Genomic DNA, 14,814 nt, shown 5'->3' on the forward strand with positions numbered 1-14,814 from the left:
CCAGCGGGCGCTGTATGCAAGTCTGGCGAGCAGGGTTTTTGATGTCGGTTAAGCCAATGTCGACAGCTCGACTTTACATCAAATACATCCTATGCTAGTGACCTCAGCATGGCAGTCCCGCCTACGTCCCTTCGCTGGGTTGTGGACTTGGATGCTGAAATGGCGGGAGGGCTTTTCCAGCGGCACCTGGCGCTACTTCCGACCCCGGAGCGGCAACAAGTGAGTTTAGTTGCTTATCGGCGCAACTGACTCTGACCACGGGACCCGCCCGGACGTGCTGCCGCTAGGTGCTGGAGTTCCTGCAGCCCGCCGACCAGTGCCGCGCGCTAGCCAGTCGCATCATGCAGCGCTGTGCCGTCACTGCGGCGCTGGGCGTGGCGTGGCCAGAGGTGGCGCTGGCGCGCACCAAGGGCCGCAAGCCGTTCACCACCAACGCCAAGCCGCCGCACGCCCCCAACTTCAACTTCAACGTTTCCCACGAGGCAAGCTACTTTAAACAGCAGACACAAGCGTGCAGCGCCGGCTAGTTATTGTGCGTGCTCCCCTCCGCTCGTCCAGCGCTTGCGCGCCGCGCCTGCCGTGCGTATTAAGGCGCACAGCGTGTTGGCGCCTCGCACGCCGAAGTGGCTAAGCAACTCGGGCAACTGGAGTGCAGCTTCTGACAACAGTCACAACACCCAACCGGGTGCCACTGACGCGACCGGTATTGACACTTCCGACGCAGGGGCGGTACGTCGTGCTGGCTGCGGAGCCGCTGGCGCTGGTGGGTGTGGACGTGGCGGCGCCGCGATCGGCGCGGCCGGGGCCGGCGGCGGCGCGGCCGCTGGACCAGCACCTGCGCATCTTCCGACCGCAGCTGGCGGACAGCGAGGTAGGGCTGGAGAGGAAGGTGGGGATACAATGGTTGTAGATGCCAGTGCGGAAGACAGAAGTGGGGGCCTATGCGTGGGCAGGAGCGGCGGATGATTGCGAAAGTGAGCCAATTCAGGAGGCAGGGAGCGCGGCGGCCAACCGCCACGTCACAAGCAGTGAAGCAGAGCGTTTAGGTTTTTGTTGCAACTGCAGTATCTTCCCCTAGCCTTGGGGTGCCTGACATGCATGCCAACTTGGTTTCGTCTGGTGTGCAGTGGGCGCTGTTGGAGGGACTGGCCGGAAGTGCGCAGCGGCAGGAGGCGGCGTTCCAGAGCCTGTGGAGCCTGAAGGAGGTAAGGCACGCGGGCAATAAGGCATCGGGGGCAGGCAAGGCGCCCACTAGGATACGGCGCGCATGCATGCATGGATGCACGCGCAGGCTGTCCCCTCCTGTAGCATCGCAAACTGGCTCTGTAGAAAGTGCGATATGTGGCGCCTCAAGTGCCGCGTGGTACCAAACGTCAAGATTAGTCATGTCCACACTGCAGACGACGCCTCAGCCCTGTGATGGGTCTCTTCTACTCGTTTCATTAGTCCCGTGACCAGCCCTTCTGGCACCACACCACTCCCATATCTGCACCAGGCGTTCATCAAGGCCCGCGGCGACGGCCTGGGCTTTTCGCCGCTGAGCCGAGCGGCCTTCGAGCTGCCGCAGCCTGGCGACTGCAGTGGGGATTCCGTAACGCAGCCATCGGCGGCACCCACAGTCCCCGACGCCCCCAGCACAGTGCGGTCGGCCACGCTCGTGCTGGACGGCGTACGGCAGCTTAGGTGCACATGGGCATAGGGTTGGAGAGCACACAGGGATGCACACCCAAGGAATTGGCGCGGCCCTCGTGTCCTTGAATTGCCGTCTGCGTGTGATGCACTGCCCGGTACCCGATAAGAAGAAGCAGGCATCGGCCACACGCAAGCACTTGTTGAGTGTGCCGAGCCTATGTATAAACTAACAAATCCGTTCTTGTCCCCGCAATCCCGCAGGTGGCGCTTCGAGCTGCACATGCTTCCCGGACACCACTGTGCGGCGGTGGCGCTGGGTCCGGCCGCCGAGGCAGTCGACGAGTGGGGGGTGAGTGGGACGTAATGGCCAAGGCACGCCGCCTATGTGTTGGCGTACCACTCTGCTTGCTAGGCCTCAGCATCGCCACGACTCGAAACAACGTCGCGTGCTGCTCGCAGGTCTTCAAGGCAACACTGGGGTTTCCAGGGTATGCGCCCGGCCACACCGCATCAAGCGGCGCCTGCCCCACGTTCCAGGCCCTCTCATTACGTCAGTTGTTAATGCAGGCGGGCGTGGCGGAGGGGTAACTCCAGACCGGCAGGCAGACAGCTGGGACGCTAATGGCGCCGTGTAAAGGGTCGTGGCACGCGTAGGCAAGCACCCATAACGCGGAATGGCGGGCGAGGCTTGGCAGCGACAATCTTTCTGGGGGTCAAGTTGTATCTGCGTTAAGCTAGAGCGCTAGCTTAACGCAGTGCGTGAGAGGGCCCAGTTGCAGGTAGGCCAGGGTCTAATTTCCTGTCTAACTTCCAAACGGTGTCATCGATATGCGTCGCGCGAGAAGGTAGATGTACTGGAGTGTATGATTAAGATGTTGTGCAAAGAGAGCAAGTGTGGCCAATGCTCATCAATGGAAGCATTCATGGGCCCGGGGGTGAGACTCGGTGCTGCGCCCGCATTGTTGTGGTCAAGTCTCTCCTCTCAGTCCGACCCCCCACACGGCGTAGGGGTCTGAAGTCCACCAACTCCTCACACACCCCAAGGAAGGGACGTAAGCCCCCCTGGCTACGCTTTACCCAGCAGCCACAGCGACAGAGCGCCCCATCAAAGGCTCGAGGTAGAATCGAGGGCGCTGCCGGACCGGACCGGTGGAAGTCCGGCGCGTGAATGTGCTAGACATGCAGTCTAGAACCGCACACGCGTGCAAGAGCCGCACTGAACAGTAGAGACCAACCACAGCCAACCACGTGCGCAGCCTAACTAGCTCAACTTCAACTTCAGCTTCAGCTTCATCCTCCAGACCAGTCCTCAGGCTCCAGCATCCAGTCTCCAGAGCAGCGGCGACCTGCGAGCGTTGCATGGCCGGGTCGAGCGTTGAAGGGGTCGAGCGTTGAAGGGGCGCGCTGGCGCATGGCACCTATACGAACAAATTATGGTTCCGAAGCGCGGTTTCGAAGCGCGAAACGCAGGCATTGAGCCAAACCGTAGGCATCCTCGCCCTGCATCCTCGCCCCGCCTCGGAACGGCGTAAACTCGCCCGCAGTCTACTGCCCACCAACCATGGCTCACCTGGAAGTCGTCCGCGTGCTTGGAGCTCCTGGCGCGGGCGCTGCGGGCAGGTAGAAACGCACGCGACACGACACGCGTCAGAACAACGACTGGCGGTGCTGTGGCGCTATTTAATGTCTGCAAAGCTCACCCTGTATGGCTGGAGTCGGCTGGGAAAGGGAGTTGGCGGTTGCGGCGCGGGCAATTTAGAATGGAATGCAATCGCGATGGGAATGCCTGCTGTGCCAGTGCAAAGTGGCCTAACTGGTAGCATAGTCAAACAAACACAGACATTTCTATCTGCGCCGTTTCTCTTGGGCTCGTGAGACCGACTGCGGCGTGCGAACGACTCGGGCAAATCCAGTCGCTTGTGTAATTTTTGGCGTCAAGCACAGGTCTAAGGTTGCGCATCGTTCCAGGCCGTGCCTATAAGGAGCGAGGCGCTTTGTGAGAGGAAGGGTTGTTTGTGTTCATTAGCCCCTGCGATGGGCCACGGGAAGGGCTCCCCCGCGCACACAAGCAAAGATGGCTTACATCCTCAGTCGTCAACCAGATGCACCAGCGGAGCGTGCCTTCCAAACAGTGCCCTCGAGGCCGGATGCGCCGATGGCAACGCGCAGCGTGCACCTGCGGCGCCGCACGCATCAGCTTGCGTAACCATGATGCCCTACGGATCATCGTCAGGATCTGACGTTTTGGCAGAGGCGACACCCCCCGTCTGCCGCACGGAGGTGGCCTCGCCAGGGCCACCCGCCCCAGGCGGCGCAGGCAACAGCGCAGCGCAGGACGCAGACTGCGGGGGAAGCTGTGGGACCGAGGAGGAGATTAAGGGGGAGGCGGACTGCGCCTCGGCGGACCTGACGCAAGATGACACGACGACCAGCAGCACCACCGCCACAGATGCCACGTCCGCCGACGGCAGCCTCTCTGAGAGCGAGCCTCTCACACCCACAACACCACTGCAGCTCTCGGTGCCGCTGCTGCCGCCTGCAGAAGACCCCAACCGCATGACGCTCGTGCTGGTGGGTTGGAGGGGCCTGTTTTGCAAACGCGCGGAGTGGGGAGGGGCGATGTGTCCGGGCAGTGACCGACAGCAGAGTGCTCGGACCTTGGAAGATCCGAGTGTAGGATCGCCACCAGCGCCTTCTGCAGCTGAAGGATTAAATAGGCACAGCGTGTCTGACGTTGCAGCCTAAGGCGCGTACGGAATCTCATGTCGCGGACTCTTTGCAATCCGGGCGGGTTACGAGGGCGCCACGGCCAGAGACATGGGGCCGAAGCGCTTGACCCACATCACAACGGCGCCGCCTGGCGCAGCTGCACCCTCCTGTGACATCGTCCTCAACATTGCCACTCACAAACGCATGTGCGCCCTGCCTATGAACCATTTTCTTTATGCTTCAGGACCTAGACGGGACGCTCATTGCCAGCGAGGACGAGCCGCACGCGCCGGTGCCGTTCGACTATTGCGTGGACGAGGAGCGGTTCGTTTGGCTGCGCCCCGGGCTGAGGCGCTTCCTGGAGTCCGTGCGCCCCATGTTCGAGGTCGTACTGTGAGTAGGGCGTTTATGTGAGGTTAGAGGTGGGAGCTTTGAACAGCCCGGAAGCGTAAATGGAAGGGCTGGAGCGAATCAGGGCGGAGCTGTGTGCGGTATGGGCTTGGAACCATGTTGACTTTGGGTTTGGCTCACGCCTGTCTCTTGTTTTTTTTGCTGGCGCCGCAGGTTCACGGCGGCAGGCGAGAGCTGGGCGACTTGCGCGATGCAGCGCATTGACCCGGACGGCCGCATCTTTGATACCAGGTTCGCAGCGTTTGATGCTCATCACAGACGTAGTCAGTTCGGTTTCTTGCCTGCAAGTATCTTCCCTCAACGAAACCTCGAGACACCAAGCCTGTGCCCCGCTCCGCCGTAACAGGCTGTACCGCGACCACACCGTGTCGCACGACGACTGGCCCTGGGTGAAGGACCTGTCCCGCCTGGGCCGCGACCTCGCGCGCGTGGTGATCGTGGACGACAACCCGCTCATGTTCATGTACCAGCCCGACAACGCGCTGCACGTGGCGCCGTACGACCCACAGGTGGGGACTGCGGGGCCGGCGGGGACCAGGACTGCGTGCTGATGGTACCCCGGGTGGGGTGCGTGTGCGTGCAGGCCAGCTAGTATGCGCCCGGGCGCAAGTGCACGGGCTTTGCACGAATTTGGGCTCGCAGCAATCAGATTACGGTGTGTGCATGCTCGCCTCGCACACGCCTGCGTGCCTGCGTGCCTGCCTGCTTAGCTGCGTGCCCGGACTGCCTGCTGACCTGCTTGCCAACTTGCCTGCCTGCAGGTGACGGGCCACCGCGACGACGTGCTGGAGCAGGTGTTGGACGTGCTCATGCACAAGGTGGGCCGGGGCTCCGCCTGGGAGGAACCATAGCTACAAGCGCTGCGAGTACCATACCTCGGGAGGCTGTGGCTGCTGCGAGTGATGCATGCAGACAACCGTGCCCGCGCAACAGCTCCCATGACGCTTACAAGGCACACAATGGTGTGTTTCAGGCCTTATCAGTTTATAACACGTTGCCTGGAACCCGTTGGCTGCTGCGCGCAGGTGCTTCCGGCAGACGACGTGCGCGAGGTGCTGAAGCACATGAAGGACCCCATCTCGCCCTCCTGCGTCTCGTCCCGCCGGCACGTGGCGGCCAAGGCGACGCCGGGCGCATCCGGCATGGCCGCCCTTAAGTCCTTCCTGCGCATGAACCAGGCCGTGGGCAGCAGCTCTACCGGCTGCAGCAGCAGTAGCACCCAGCAGGCTGCTGGGGCCTCCTCTCGCCACCGCGGCGGCGCCAGCCAGGGCGAGTCAGCGGCGCCGCGAGGCGCCGAGTGGCAAACCGGTACCGGACCTGCCGGGCAGCCAGGGAGCAGCCGCCGCGGCCGTCGGTCGCGGCGCGGTGGCAAGGATGGTCAGGCCCAAAGCCAACAGCTGCCGCAACATCAGCAATCGCTGTCATTGGGGATGCAAGCGCAAGACCAAGGGCAGCAAGCCGCAGCTGGCGGCAGAGGCGGTCGGCGCAAGCGCCGGTCTCGGTCGCAGAGGCAGGCGGCCAAGGTCGACGACACAGCCGCCGCTGCGCAAGCGCTGGCGGCGCAGTCGCAGACGCATAAGCAGGCGCAGAACGCCAGCCGCCGTGCTGTTGCGGTCGCGCAAAAGACGGCCAGCACCGCGCTGCAGCAACCCGACAAACAGCTGCACCTCAAGCTGCGGCTGCTGCAGCTGCAGCGCGAGCAGGAGGCGGAGGAGGCGAGCGTCGAGCTGCCCGGCGCCGACGCAGCGGCGCCATGCGCCGGCGGAGCAGGCGCAGCGGCCCTCGCCTCTGCGCCCCTTGGCGTGCGTGTCTGCGCGGCACTGGCGGCCATTGCCAAGGACGAGGACGAGGACAACGTGCTGGAGGGCACCATTCGCGGCGGCCGCACGGTCGTTGGCCGCGTGCCGGTGGTCCAAGGACCGGCGGTGTCATCTGAGCCCAACGGCGCGGTAGCGGAGCCGCAGCAGGAGGCCACGGCGCCAGCACCGCAGGCGGCACGGCAGGCGCGGCAGCCGCCCATGGCCACGCCGCTGCCGATGCCGTCGGCGTGGGGCCGCCCACCGCACCGGCCGTGGGGCGTGGCGCCTTCCGCAGCGCCCTCCGCGGCCGGGTCGCCGGAGCGATCCACGGCGCTTTCAAGCTCCGTTGGTGGTGCGCCGATTTCGGGAGCGGCTGCGCCGGGCTCGGCATTGCCGCTCAACTACGCCGCGGTCGTCAGTGCTGGCCGGTCGACTGGCCACAGCGCTCAGGTCTCGGTGCAGGCTGCGGTATGCACAACATCGGTGCGCGCTTGTTCAGCAATGGATGCGCCAGCTGGGGTTGATTCCTCTGCAGGGTGCGACGAGGTCAGCAGCCTCCGTCGTCGGAGCCGCGGGCGGCGCGGGCGGCGAGGCCGGAAGACGCCTGCTGGTGCGGACTCCGCGGAGGCAGCAGAGCAGCTTAGCGCGTAGTACTCATGGCTTCTTTCCAGCAGGTGTTTGCGTGTGGTAGTGTGATCACCAGCAGCTAGGTGTTGAGTTGGGTATTTATGCTAGGTAGGGTATTTTGAATCGTGTCATGGCTCATTACTAAAGCAGCCGTGCCGCCCCTTATCGCTTGTATTCCTGTTCATACATCCTTACGGCAGTCATCTTGATCTGCACCCCTACGTGACGTGTACGCTACCGATTACTTGGCTCTCACCCGTGCTCATCGATGACAAGGGAAGCACCATCCGCAGTGTAGGCCTAGTACGGCGAGCCTTAAGCGTAGCTTGCCGGGTAGGTAGCTAATTGACCCGAACAACTACCGGCATGGAGTATGTGCGGTCCCCCTGTGAAGGAGTCAAAGGAGTGTGTGGCAGTGAAGTGCCAAAGGGCAAAGCCCGCCAAGCCTGTTTGGCGTCGCTACATGCAGATGACAAGCATTGTTGCGTGCGGGATTGCGGTATGGATGGACAGGCTGTAGTGAGAGTGAGATGCGTACCGTACAGAGGAGATGGAGGAGTAGAGAGTGCTATAGCCAGTGCTACATGCGTTATTGGAGGTTCTCATATGGAGCGGTGAGGTGTTGGCGTGATTGCATATGTAATCCGCGGGCAGGGGCACCCCTGATCGCGGGGATTCACTAAGAATTGGAGTGTTTCAGACGGGAGAGAGGGTCATGTCGTGGCGCAGGATCAAAGTTAGACCCATTCAATAGGCCAGATGAACAGGTTGCAAAACGGAAGGCTGATCAGGCACATGGGAGGCCCGCCGTGGAGGCCCACGTGTTTCAAGTAATGCGGTTGGTTTGGAGCTTGCCCTTATTCCTTCATGGCCATGACAGGCCAGGCCCAGGCGAAGGTGCAGACTGTCATTGGCAGAAGCGACGCCCTGTCTGTAAAATGTGGCCTTACCTGCCAGTCCTGGGGACCACGGGCAGCCGGGCGCGTGGACGTGGACAGCTCCCTGAGTCAGCCAACGCAGCTGACCAGCAAAACAGCGACGCAAGCAACGCCTTCGGGAAAACCGCCTAGGCCAGGCAAGACCCCTAGATGGTGGCGACGGATGGCAAGAGAGGCATCGTGGAGCGGTTGGTTCACATTAGCGCCTCGGTGCGTGTGGCCTATTGGCATTGCGGGGAGGTATTCCGTGAGCTTTGATGCATAGTATGTGTGAAAGGTAAGGTACCCTGACCGTACTACCCTGCCCCAGTGGGTCAGTCCATACTTCCCTGCCTCAGCCCAGGAGAGCATTACGCACGTAATTTAGTTCCGTCAGGGGTGGTCTGGTGAGAGAATTCTCGGCCGCCAGACTTGGGGGCGCGGTCGTCGCCCGTGGGGGTCTGCCGGGTTTCGGGAGCCCAGACTGGCGGATTTCGGGAGGCGCCCCACAAGCAGACCTAGGGGCCAAGCGCAGCACTGCGAGGCTCATATGCCTACCTCTTGCGAGTCCCTGAGCTGACAAGCTGGACGAGGCCGGTGGCGAGCCCGCTGCTGGCCTCACAAAGATAACCCCTCCCAACACCATCTGACGTTAAGAATGGGTGCTGGTTCGGGACAGGGTCCCAGCGGCGCGGAGGCCGACGCAGACTTACGAACAAAGCTAGCTGCGACCAGAAGTCCTCAATCACCTCACCCCGATCCTTCAACAACAGCAACCCCCGCAGTCAAATCCGAGGCATTACGGCACGCGCAAAGATGCTGTCGGCCGTATTCTAGTGCCGCCACAGCAGCCAAGCACACGATGTTCCACACCGCCTGCGATACCCCTGGTGGCGCCTGTACCAACCACATCTGGTTCCGTGCAATGTCCCCATTCGCATGTGCCCACAACACATCACGCAGACCCTCTGCCACCACACAGTCCCAGAAGCGATGAACCGTAGCCCCAGCAGTCATCCGAGCTCCACACGGTCATGTCTCCGCACGCCCCTCCGCGGCCAACGCCGCATGCATCCCAAAGCCCGTTACTCCATGGACTGCCAAGCGCCAGAGCGCCTCCTTGTGTTGCGGCTCCCACACCTGAGCCCACAGCCGTGCCAGGGCCGCCCGCAGCGCGTAAATCGCTTCCACCGGCGGCGCGGCACCGCTGTAGGCCTCTTGGATGAAGGCCAGGTGACGCGCGCGTAGCGCGTCGTATGCAGGCGCAAGCTGAATCTGGGTCGCCTGCTTCACCGTGAGGGTCAGCAGCGGCACTTCAGCCGCGCCCTGCCGCCACCCAGGCTCTGCGCGAGCAGCAGCCATACCTGGGGGGCAGGAGGCGCGGAGGTTACGCCGCAAGTTGCATGCAGTGTGACCGACGCCGCCCCCATCACGCCGCCGGCACACGTGCCAGCAGCGCGGAGGGTTGGGCAGCAGCATCCGGGCCGGACTGCAGCTCCTGCGGTACGCGTGCCGTACTCGTAATGCGCAGGACGGGGCGCAGGACGGACTGCTTGTACTGCAAAGTGCAGCGACATGCAAGTCGTGGACCGAGCGCGCCAGCTGGTTTCGAAGCCACCAGCTGGCGCACCGCGGCCAGCGCCTCCCAGCACCGCCCTGCCGGCAGCGCCATGAGAGCCGGGAAGTGACGCTTCAAGCCACCCGCCTCAAGCCCCGCCGCACACAGCAAGACTGGGTTGCTCCAGAGCGGAAGTGCAAAGCACCATGGCCCTGGAACCAGAACAGCCGGGCGTAGGATTATGACCAGAGGCAGGTGGGTTAGCCGGGGGCCTGGGGCCCGGGGTGTTACTGGCAGGCCAGGGGACGGCGAGTGGTCGCGTGAGCAAGACTGACATTAAAATTGCAGGTTATACTGCTTGTTTTACTTCAAACATCATGTTGAAAGAGGCTTCCGGGACCCCTGTTCGGGCTACCAGTGGGCCTCATGCAAACCATCAAGTCTTCCCTTTCAGGCGCTCACCACCCTGCTCTTTCCTCTTAGTTTTACAATAGGTAATAGTTACAGGTCATTATAGGCGCTAGATTATTCAGATAAGCTGTGTCCTTGGACTCGTTAGCGCAGGGAGCCTTGAACCAGCACGCCCCGAGCTATTAAGGAGTGGCGAGCAGCGTAAAGGCATCCTTTGGAGGTGACCGGCAGGAGGCTTGGTCTCTTCCTAGCGCGTCGGCAGGGTGAGCAACTCGGGGGTATAAAGAAGTCTGTGACGACGGACGTCCACGTCCCGCTGTTGTTGTGGAGCGTGTTTGGGCAGTGATAAGGCTTTGTTGCTAGGTTTTGGATGACGCGGGGTCCTGTCGCCTCAGCCCGCGAGCGACAAGCGTGCCCAGCGGCCTCGGGTAGACCGTTTGCTTATTGTCAAGGGATCCACCCAGCTAGACCATATACTAGTCATTGGCTTTGTTTATGAGGTTAGCGGTGCGCCGGCGAAGCGGAGGTTCAGTTCAGCGATGCTGCAGGTTGCCCAATGTCTCGCTCTGGGCCTGTTCGGCCCGAACCTGGCATCAATGCCATGGCGACTCGAATACAGATGACAAGCGACACGCGTTGCGTGCAGCGAGGAGCGCGTTGGTTGCGCATGGTCGCTAAATGGAGCTGCACACCCTTCGCAGGCATCATCAATGAGTGTCATCGTGGACGAAGTTGCTACCCAATGCCTTCTCCCCGATGGCCCATCCTCAACGCTCTTTGATGAGTTGCCCCAGTTCGACGATGACCTCGCCCCGGGCGAGGAGCTTGCCGACTCGCTGAGGGCGCAGCCGTCAGCTTCAGAGCAGACAGATGACGCTCCAGGCCCCTCGGGCAACTCGCTGCCCGCAACCCCTGCGGAGCGGCCCACTACCTTCAGCCCGGCAGCTCTTCCTCTACCGGCATCGTCCAGCCCGGGGCGTCCGACCCTCGTCCTGGTGAGCCTTTGGAACGTTGGTCGCATTTGTGGATGTTTGAGGAAGGTCCGTCACTGGGTCGGGGCTTGCTGGCAACCGGGTCGGGCGTGGATTCCCGATATCGCTCGGCACACCCAAAACCGACGCGCGAGTGGTGCCAGCCCTCGCTTTGATTGCCAGCGCATCATTTTGGGGGACGGTGATGTCGCACCGGTCCCAGGGGCTAGAGATTCGGACGATTCGGCTAACTTTGATCCACGGACCGTGCCGACGACCGCGCGGCGCCTTGCGTGTGCGACCCCCCGGCGTGCGTGTGCCCTCGTGCAGCGCGCTCGCATCGCGCATTGATCTAGTTGCCAAAGATAGAAACTGCTGTGACATGCCTCATGCACGGCGCATAGCTTTCCAGGGGGGCAAGCAAGGGTGTGTGTATCGCACCGCGTGACCAGCACGGAGCAGGCGTGCCGATTCGCACGGAATGACCGGCATTGAGCAGCTTCTTAATCACATCGTCGCGACGTACCTTCGCAGGATCTGGATGGGACACTCATATCCAGCGAGGAGCTGAACTCGGCTAACTCGGCATACATTTACAACCCGCCGGCGGGCTCCCGCACGCCCGACTACGAGGCGATGGGGCGGCGCGTGTGGCTGCGTCCCGGCGTGAAGGAGTTCCTGGCGGCGGTGCGGCCTCACTTTGAGATCGTGCTGTTCACGGCCGCCACACAGAACTGGGCCGCTGCCGCCATTGAGCAGCTGGACCCCTCCGCCTACCTTTTTGACGTCATGTGAGTGGCCGGGGCAGTTGAGAGCATCAGCTCTTGATACGGCCGCGCTGCCCTTTTTTTATGTTGGCCGCTGGAAATGTCAATGCATCTCGCACTTTCATTTCATCCGGTGGAAATCTGCGTGCGCACAGGCTGCACCGCGACCACACCATATCGGACCTCATGTGGGACTATGTGAAGGACCTGTCCCGCCTGGGTCGCGACCTCGCGCGCGTGGTGATCGTGGACGACAACCCGCTCATGTTCATGTACCAGCCCGACAATGCGCTGCACATCGGGGCCTACGAGCCCGCCTGCGCGGGCGGCCCCGACAACGTGCTTGAGCGCGTCGCGGACGTTCTGATCAAACAGGTGTGCGCGCTACTCGTTGGTGCGGGTTATGGTGTTTTGGCATGATGTTGGTTGCTGCAGTCCTCGGTGCATTGCATACACACAAAATGGAGTGCGCTGTTACCGAGCATGTGCTCCTTGGTGCTTGTTGCTGAAGGTCGCTGTCGCCTCGGATGTACGGGAGGTGCTCGGGCCGATGGCCAGCACCAAGTCCTGCATCACCAACACCCTCACCGCCACTGCTCCGGCGCCCGTGGCGAGTTCTCCCCCGCATCTGGCGGGCTGCGATGCAGCCGCCACGTCAGCCGCGGATCCCATGGATGCGGACGCCGGCAGCTCGGTTGGCGCAGGAGCAGCAGCAGATGCAACGGTTGGCCCAGCAGCCGCGGCGCTCGACTGGAGCGAGATGTCGGAGGAGGGCAGTGATGATGAGGAGGCCGATGAGGAGGTGCTTGACGTGCAGCGCCGTAAGGCGGCCGTGCAAATGGACGAGCACGAGGAGGGCCCAGCGTTTGAGTGGGATGATGCCGAGTCGGAGGGGGCCGAGGCTTACGATGAGCACGGGGCCGTCGCCACGCACACGATGGGCGTAGATGTCGACTCGGGCTGCAGCCGCCGCTTCGACAGCTGGCAGGGGCAGTCGGCGTGCGCTGGCGAGGAGGGTGAGGCACCGGCCGCTGACGGGGGCTCCAGCGATGACGACGACGGGCAGGCCGGGGAGGAGGAGCAGGAGGAGGAGCACGGCAGCGAGGACTTCGGCGCGCTGATGGACGACGCCATAGCCGAGTATGACAGCGATGCGTACGACGGCGAGCACGACGACGAGCTGGATTTCCCGGCCGAGTCCGCGGCGGCGGCCATCACGGCGCAAGCCGCCGCCGTATCGGAACGGCAGGAGTTGCGTGGCTGCGGCCACGGTGACGACAGCGGCAGTGGCTGCCAGGAAGCTGACGCGCAGCTGCCCAGCGGGATGGTGTTCCTCACGGACCTGCACCCAGCGCTGCAGACAGCGAGCGGGTCAGGGCCGGACGCCGCCGCATCGATTGCGCCGGCGCACGCCGAGGCGACGTCGCGCCGTGCATGCAAGCGCAGCCGCGAGCAGCGGTCTGAGGAGGCGACCGGCGAGGAGGTGGAGGAGTCTGCGGCCTGCCGGCTGCGCTGCAGTGTGGCGGCGCCCAGCGGCCAGGAGGTTGCAGCGGTGCAGTGACCCAGCATGAGCACCTTGTGCCACTGAATGCGGCAGCATCAAGGTGCCCAGATACTGCAGTACCGGCCGATGTGCGTGCGCCGGTCCGCCAATGCCAGGCAAACCTGCGGCAGGTTTGTGTCCCTATGGTTGTCTCCATGTGTGTGCGACTGTGCCCGTGTGCGGCGCGGCAAGCCGCATGCTCTGCGGGGGGTGGTAATGGTTAGGTCACAGCGTTGAGCAGCCAAGAAATACTTTTGGGCTTGCCTCGCCATCAGTTTCGTGTGTTAAAGTCAGCTTTGGCTTCCTCTTTCGTTTGCATTCGCCCGTTTACCGCCGCAGCTCGCGCTTTGCAGGGCGGCCAACATGGGTTACGGTTGAGCCGTGACCATAATGCGGTTGGCCGTGTCTTTCACTATCAAGTCATGCGTTGCTTGGTTATCGTTTTCTGTGTTCAACACTTATGCGTTCTATATTGGCGAGGCTTTGCTGTGGGCCTTGGTAGTATCGCCGGTGAGGCAAGAGCACGCAAGAATGTGTGGTTCGGCTCAAGGGTAGAATAGCTGCTTCCCAGAGAAGACCCAACTATCATCGGTAGCTGCGAGTCGTTGTCAAAGTCGTGCGGTGTGTGTACGTGTGCCGGGCTCAGGCTTGCGCAGTGGACACTTGCAGTTTAGACGGCATGCTGATGTTCACGAGGCCTTTGGATCGCGAGCAGGCGAGGCAGTGCAGGACAGGTGCCAATGGCTCAGGGCAGTGATTTTGGCGAAGTCCAAGAGTGTTGAATGTTGTTCGCTTAGGCAGAATGGCCCATCAGGGAGCCAGACACGTAGACAGGTGTTAGTTAGGTTAGGCTAGTACCCAAAAGCAAAAAAAAGAAACTTACACAGTCGTAGAAGGGCCCGTAGATGTGGTCGACACGCCGTGTGCAAATGACGAACTGTGGGTGCACTGGCGGATAGGTTGCATGGCCGAGAGAGCTAGTGGCCGGAGCAGCAGAGCAGGGCACCGCTGCAGCTGCAAGGGCAAGGGCCACGCCAGGAGAGTAGATGGACCCGGACATCATACGTAGCACTAGATGAGGCGGCTGTGAAAGCCATTGTTTTTTGGCTGATACCGTGTGCAATGCGGGCGGTGCAGCGTGTGGGGGGCTGAACATTGGGGTATACTGCTGCGCTGGTAGAGTAGGATGTCACGCCGGTGCGTAAAGGTACCGTATCAGCCCGAAAGGAGCTTGAAAGCAAGGCTGTGCGATGCGGGGCTATCGCTGACGCTGGATGTTGATGCACGAGCGATTCAGTGGCAGAGATGACGGACGCGGATTCATGGATGGTCGGTGCTTGAAGCACGAAAGACCCTGGTCGGCCGTTTGCCTGGGCAGAAGTTGCCTTGGGCGTTCCCCGTGGGATTGTAAAGCCTTCCCTCTTCGTGGCTTTGTGTCTCCGCTCCATGTACACAATCGGCACAATCTG

At 62.3% G+C, this 14,814-nt stretch overlaps 5 protein-coding genes across 5 annotated transcripts; 3 read left to right on the plus strand and 2 right to left on the minus strand.

Annotated features, from left to right (window-relative positions):
- Positions 1-94: 94 nt before the first annotated feature.
- CHLRE_07g323750v5 (uncharacterized protein) lies at positions 95-2,279 on the plus strand. The gene is made up of 7 exons (XM_001700821.2): positions 95-219; positions 288-482; positions 725-871; positions 1,128-1,205; positions 1,496-1,683; positions 1,894-1,981; positions 2,092-2,279. Exons 1-7 carry the CDS (start codon positions 160-162, stop codon positions 2,218-2,220), a joined length of 885 nt encoding a protein of 294 aa, XP_001700873.2. The 5' UTR covers positions 95-159; the 3' UTR covers positions 2,221-2,279.
- A 42-nt stretch (positions 2,280-2,321) lies between these two features.
- CHLRE_07g323800v5 (uncharacterized protein) lies at positions 2,322-3,504 on the minus strand. Its single transcript, XM_043064009.1, has 3 exons — positions 3,333-3,504; positions 3,203-3,242; positions 2,322-2,978 (listed from the first exon to the last, which is right to left on the minus strand). The coding sequence occupies exons 1-3, from the start codon at positions 3,453-3,455 to the stop codon at positions 2,923-2,925; spliced, it is 219 nt and encodes a 72-aa protein (XP_042922577.1). The 5' UTR covers positions 3,456-3,504; the 3' UTR covers positions 2,322-2,922.
- A 92-nt stretch (positions 3,505-3,596) lies between these two features.
- Positions 3,597-8,127, plus strand: CHLRE_07g323850v5 (uncharacterized protein). Its single transcript, XM_043064010.1, has 6 exons — positions 3,597-4,203; positions 4,586-4,734; positions 4,906-4,983; positions 5,099-5,261; positions 5,514-5,570; positions 5,778-8,127. The coding sequence occupies exons 1-6, from the start codon at positions 3,841-3,843 to the stop codon at positions 7,200-7,202; spliced, it is 2,235 nt and encodes a 744-aa protein (XP_042922578.1). The 5' UTR covers positions 3,597-3,840; the 3' UTR covers positions 7,203-8,127.
- A 669-nt stretch (positions 8,128-8,796) lies between these two features.
- On the minus strand, positions 8,797-9,982 carry CHLRE_07g323890v5 (uncharacterized protein). The gene has a single exon (XM_043064011.1). It carries the CDS (start codon positions 9,765-9,767, stop codon positions 9,525-9,527), a length of 243 nt encoding a protein of 80 aa, XP_042922579.1. The 5' UTR covers positions 9,768-9,982; the 3' UTR covers positions 8,797-9,524.
- A 170-nt stretch (positions 9,983-10,152) lies between these two features.
- On the plus strand, positions 10,153-14,768 carry CHLRE_07g323900v5 (uncharacterized protein). Its single transcript, XM_001700823.2, has 5 exons — positions 10,153-10,327; positions 10,766-11,059; positions 11,570-11,826; positions 11,958-12,177; positions 12,314-14,768. Exons 2-5 carry the CDS (start codon positions 10,775-10,777, stop codon positions 13,361-13,363), a joined length of 1,812 nt encoding a protein of 603 aa, XP_001700875.2. The 5' UTR covers positions 10,153-10,327; positions 10,766-10,774; the 3' UTR covers positions 13,364-14,768.
- The last annotated feature ends 46 nt before the right edge of the window (positions 14,769-14,814 follow it).

Source organism: Chlamydomonas reinhardtii, chromosome 7 (assembly GCF_000002595.2).
Source record: "Chlamydomonas reinhardtii strain CC-503 cw92 mt+ chromosome 7, whole genome shotgun sequence".
NCBI lineage: Eukaryota > Viridiplantae > Chlorophyta > Chlorophyceae > Chlamydomonadales > Chlamydomonadaceae > Chlamydomonas > Chlamydomonas reinhardtii.

What these genes read in the sequence shown, in the direction of transcription:
- CHLRE_07g323750v5 (XM_001700821.2), top strand. Translation starts at nt 160, where the DNA reads ATGGCGGGAGGGCTTTTCCAGCGGCACCTGGCGCTACTTCCGACCCCG. An exon ending in CGCAGCTGGCGGACAGCGAG is followed by an intron (nt 872 to 1,127) that starts GTAGGGCTGGAG and finishes TCTGGTGTGCAG; the next exon opens with TGGGCGCTGTTGGAGGGACT. An exon ending in GCCTGTGGAGCCTGAAGGAG is followed by an intron (nt 1,206 to 1,495) that starts GTAAGGCACGCG and finishes TATCTGCACCAG; the next exon opens with GCGTTCATCAAGGCCCGCGG.
- CHLRE_07g323890v5 (XM_043064011.1), bottom strand. Translation starts at nt 9,767, where the DNA reads ATGGCGCTGCCGGCAGGGCGGTGCTGGGAGGCGCTGGCCGCGGTGCGC.
- CHLRE_07g323900v5 (XM_001700823.2), top strand. Translation starts at nt 10,775, where the DNA reads ATGAGTGTCATCGTGGACGAAGTTGCTACCCAATGCCTTCTCCCCGAT. An exon ending in GGCGTCCGACCCTCGTCCTG is followed by an intron (nt 11,060 to 11,569) that starts GTGAGCCTTTGG and finishes GTACCTTCGCAG; the next exon opens with GATCTGGATGGGACACTCAT. An exon ending in CGGACGTTCTGATCAAACAG is followed by an intron (nt 12,178 to 12,313) that starts GTGTGCGCGCTA and finishes TTGTTGCTGAAG; the next exon opens with GTCGCTGTCGCCTCGGATGT.
- CHLRE_07g323800v5 (XM_043064009.1), bottom strand. Translation starts at nt 3,455, where the DNA reads ATGCTACCAGTTAGGCCACTTTGCACTGGCACAGCAGGCATTCCCATC. An exon ending in GCCGACTCCAGCCATACAGG is followed by an intron (nt 3,243 to 3,332) that starts GTGAGCTTTGCA and finishes ACCTGCCCGCAG; the next exon opens with CGCCCGCGCCAGGAGCTCCA. An exon ending in AGCACGCGGACGACTTCCAG is followed by an intron (nt 2,979 to 3,202) that starts GTGAGCCATGGT and finishes CAACGCTCGCAG; the next exon opens with GTCGCCGCTGCTCTGGAGAC.
- CHLRE_07g323850v5 (XM_043064010.1), top strand. Translation starts at nt 3,841, where the DNA reads ATGATGCCCTACGGATCATCGTCAGGATCTGACGTTTTGGCAGAGGCG. An exon ending in ACCGCATGACGCTCGTGCTG is followed by an intron (nt 4,204 to 4,585) that starts GTGGGTTGGAGG and finishes TTTATGCTTCAG; the next exon opens with GACCTAGACGGGACGCTCAT. An exon ending in TGGCGCCGTACGACCCACAG is followed by an intron (nt 5,262 to 5,513) that starts GTGGGGACTGCG and finishes GCCTGCCTGCAG; the next exon opens with GTGACGGGCCACCGCGACGA.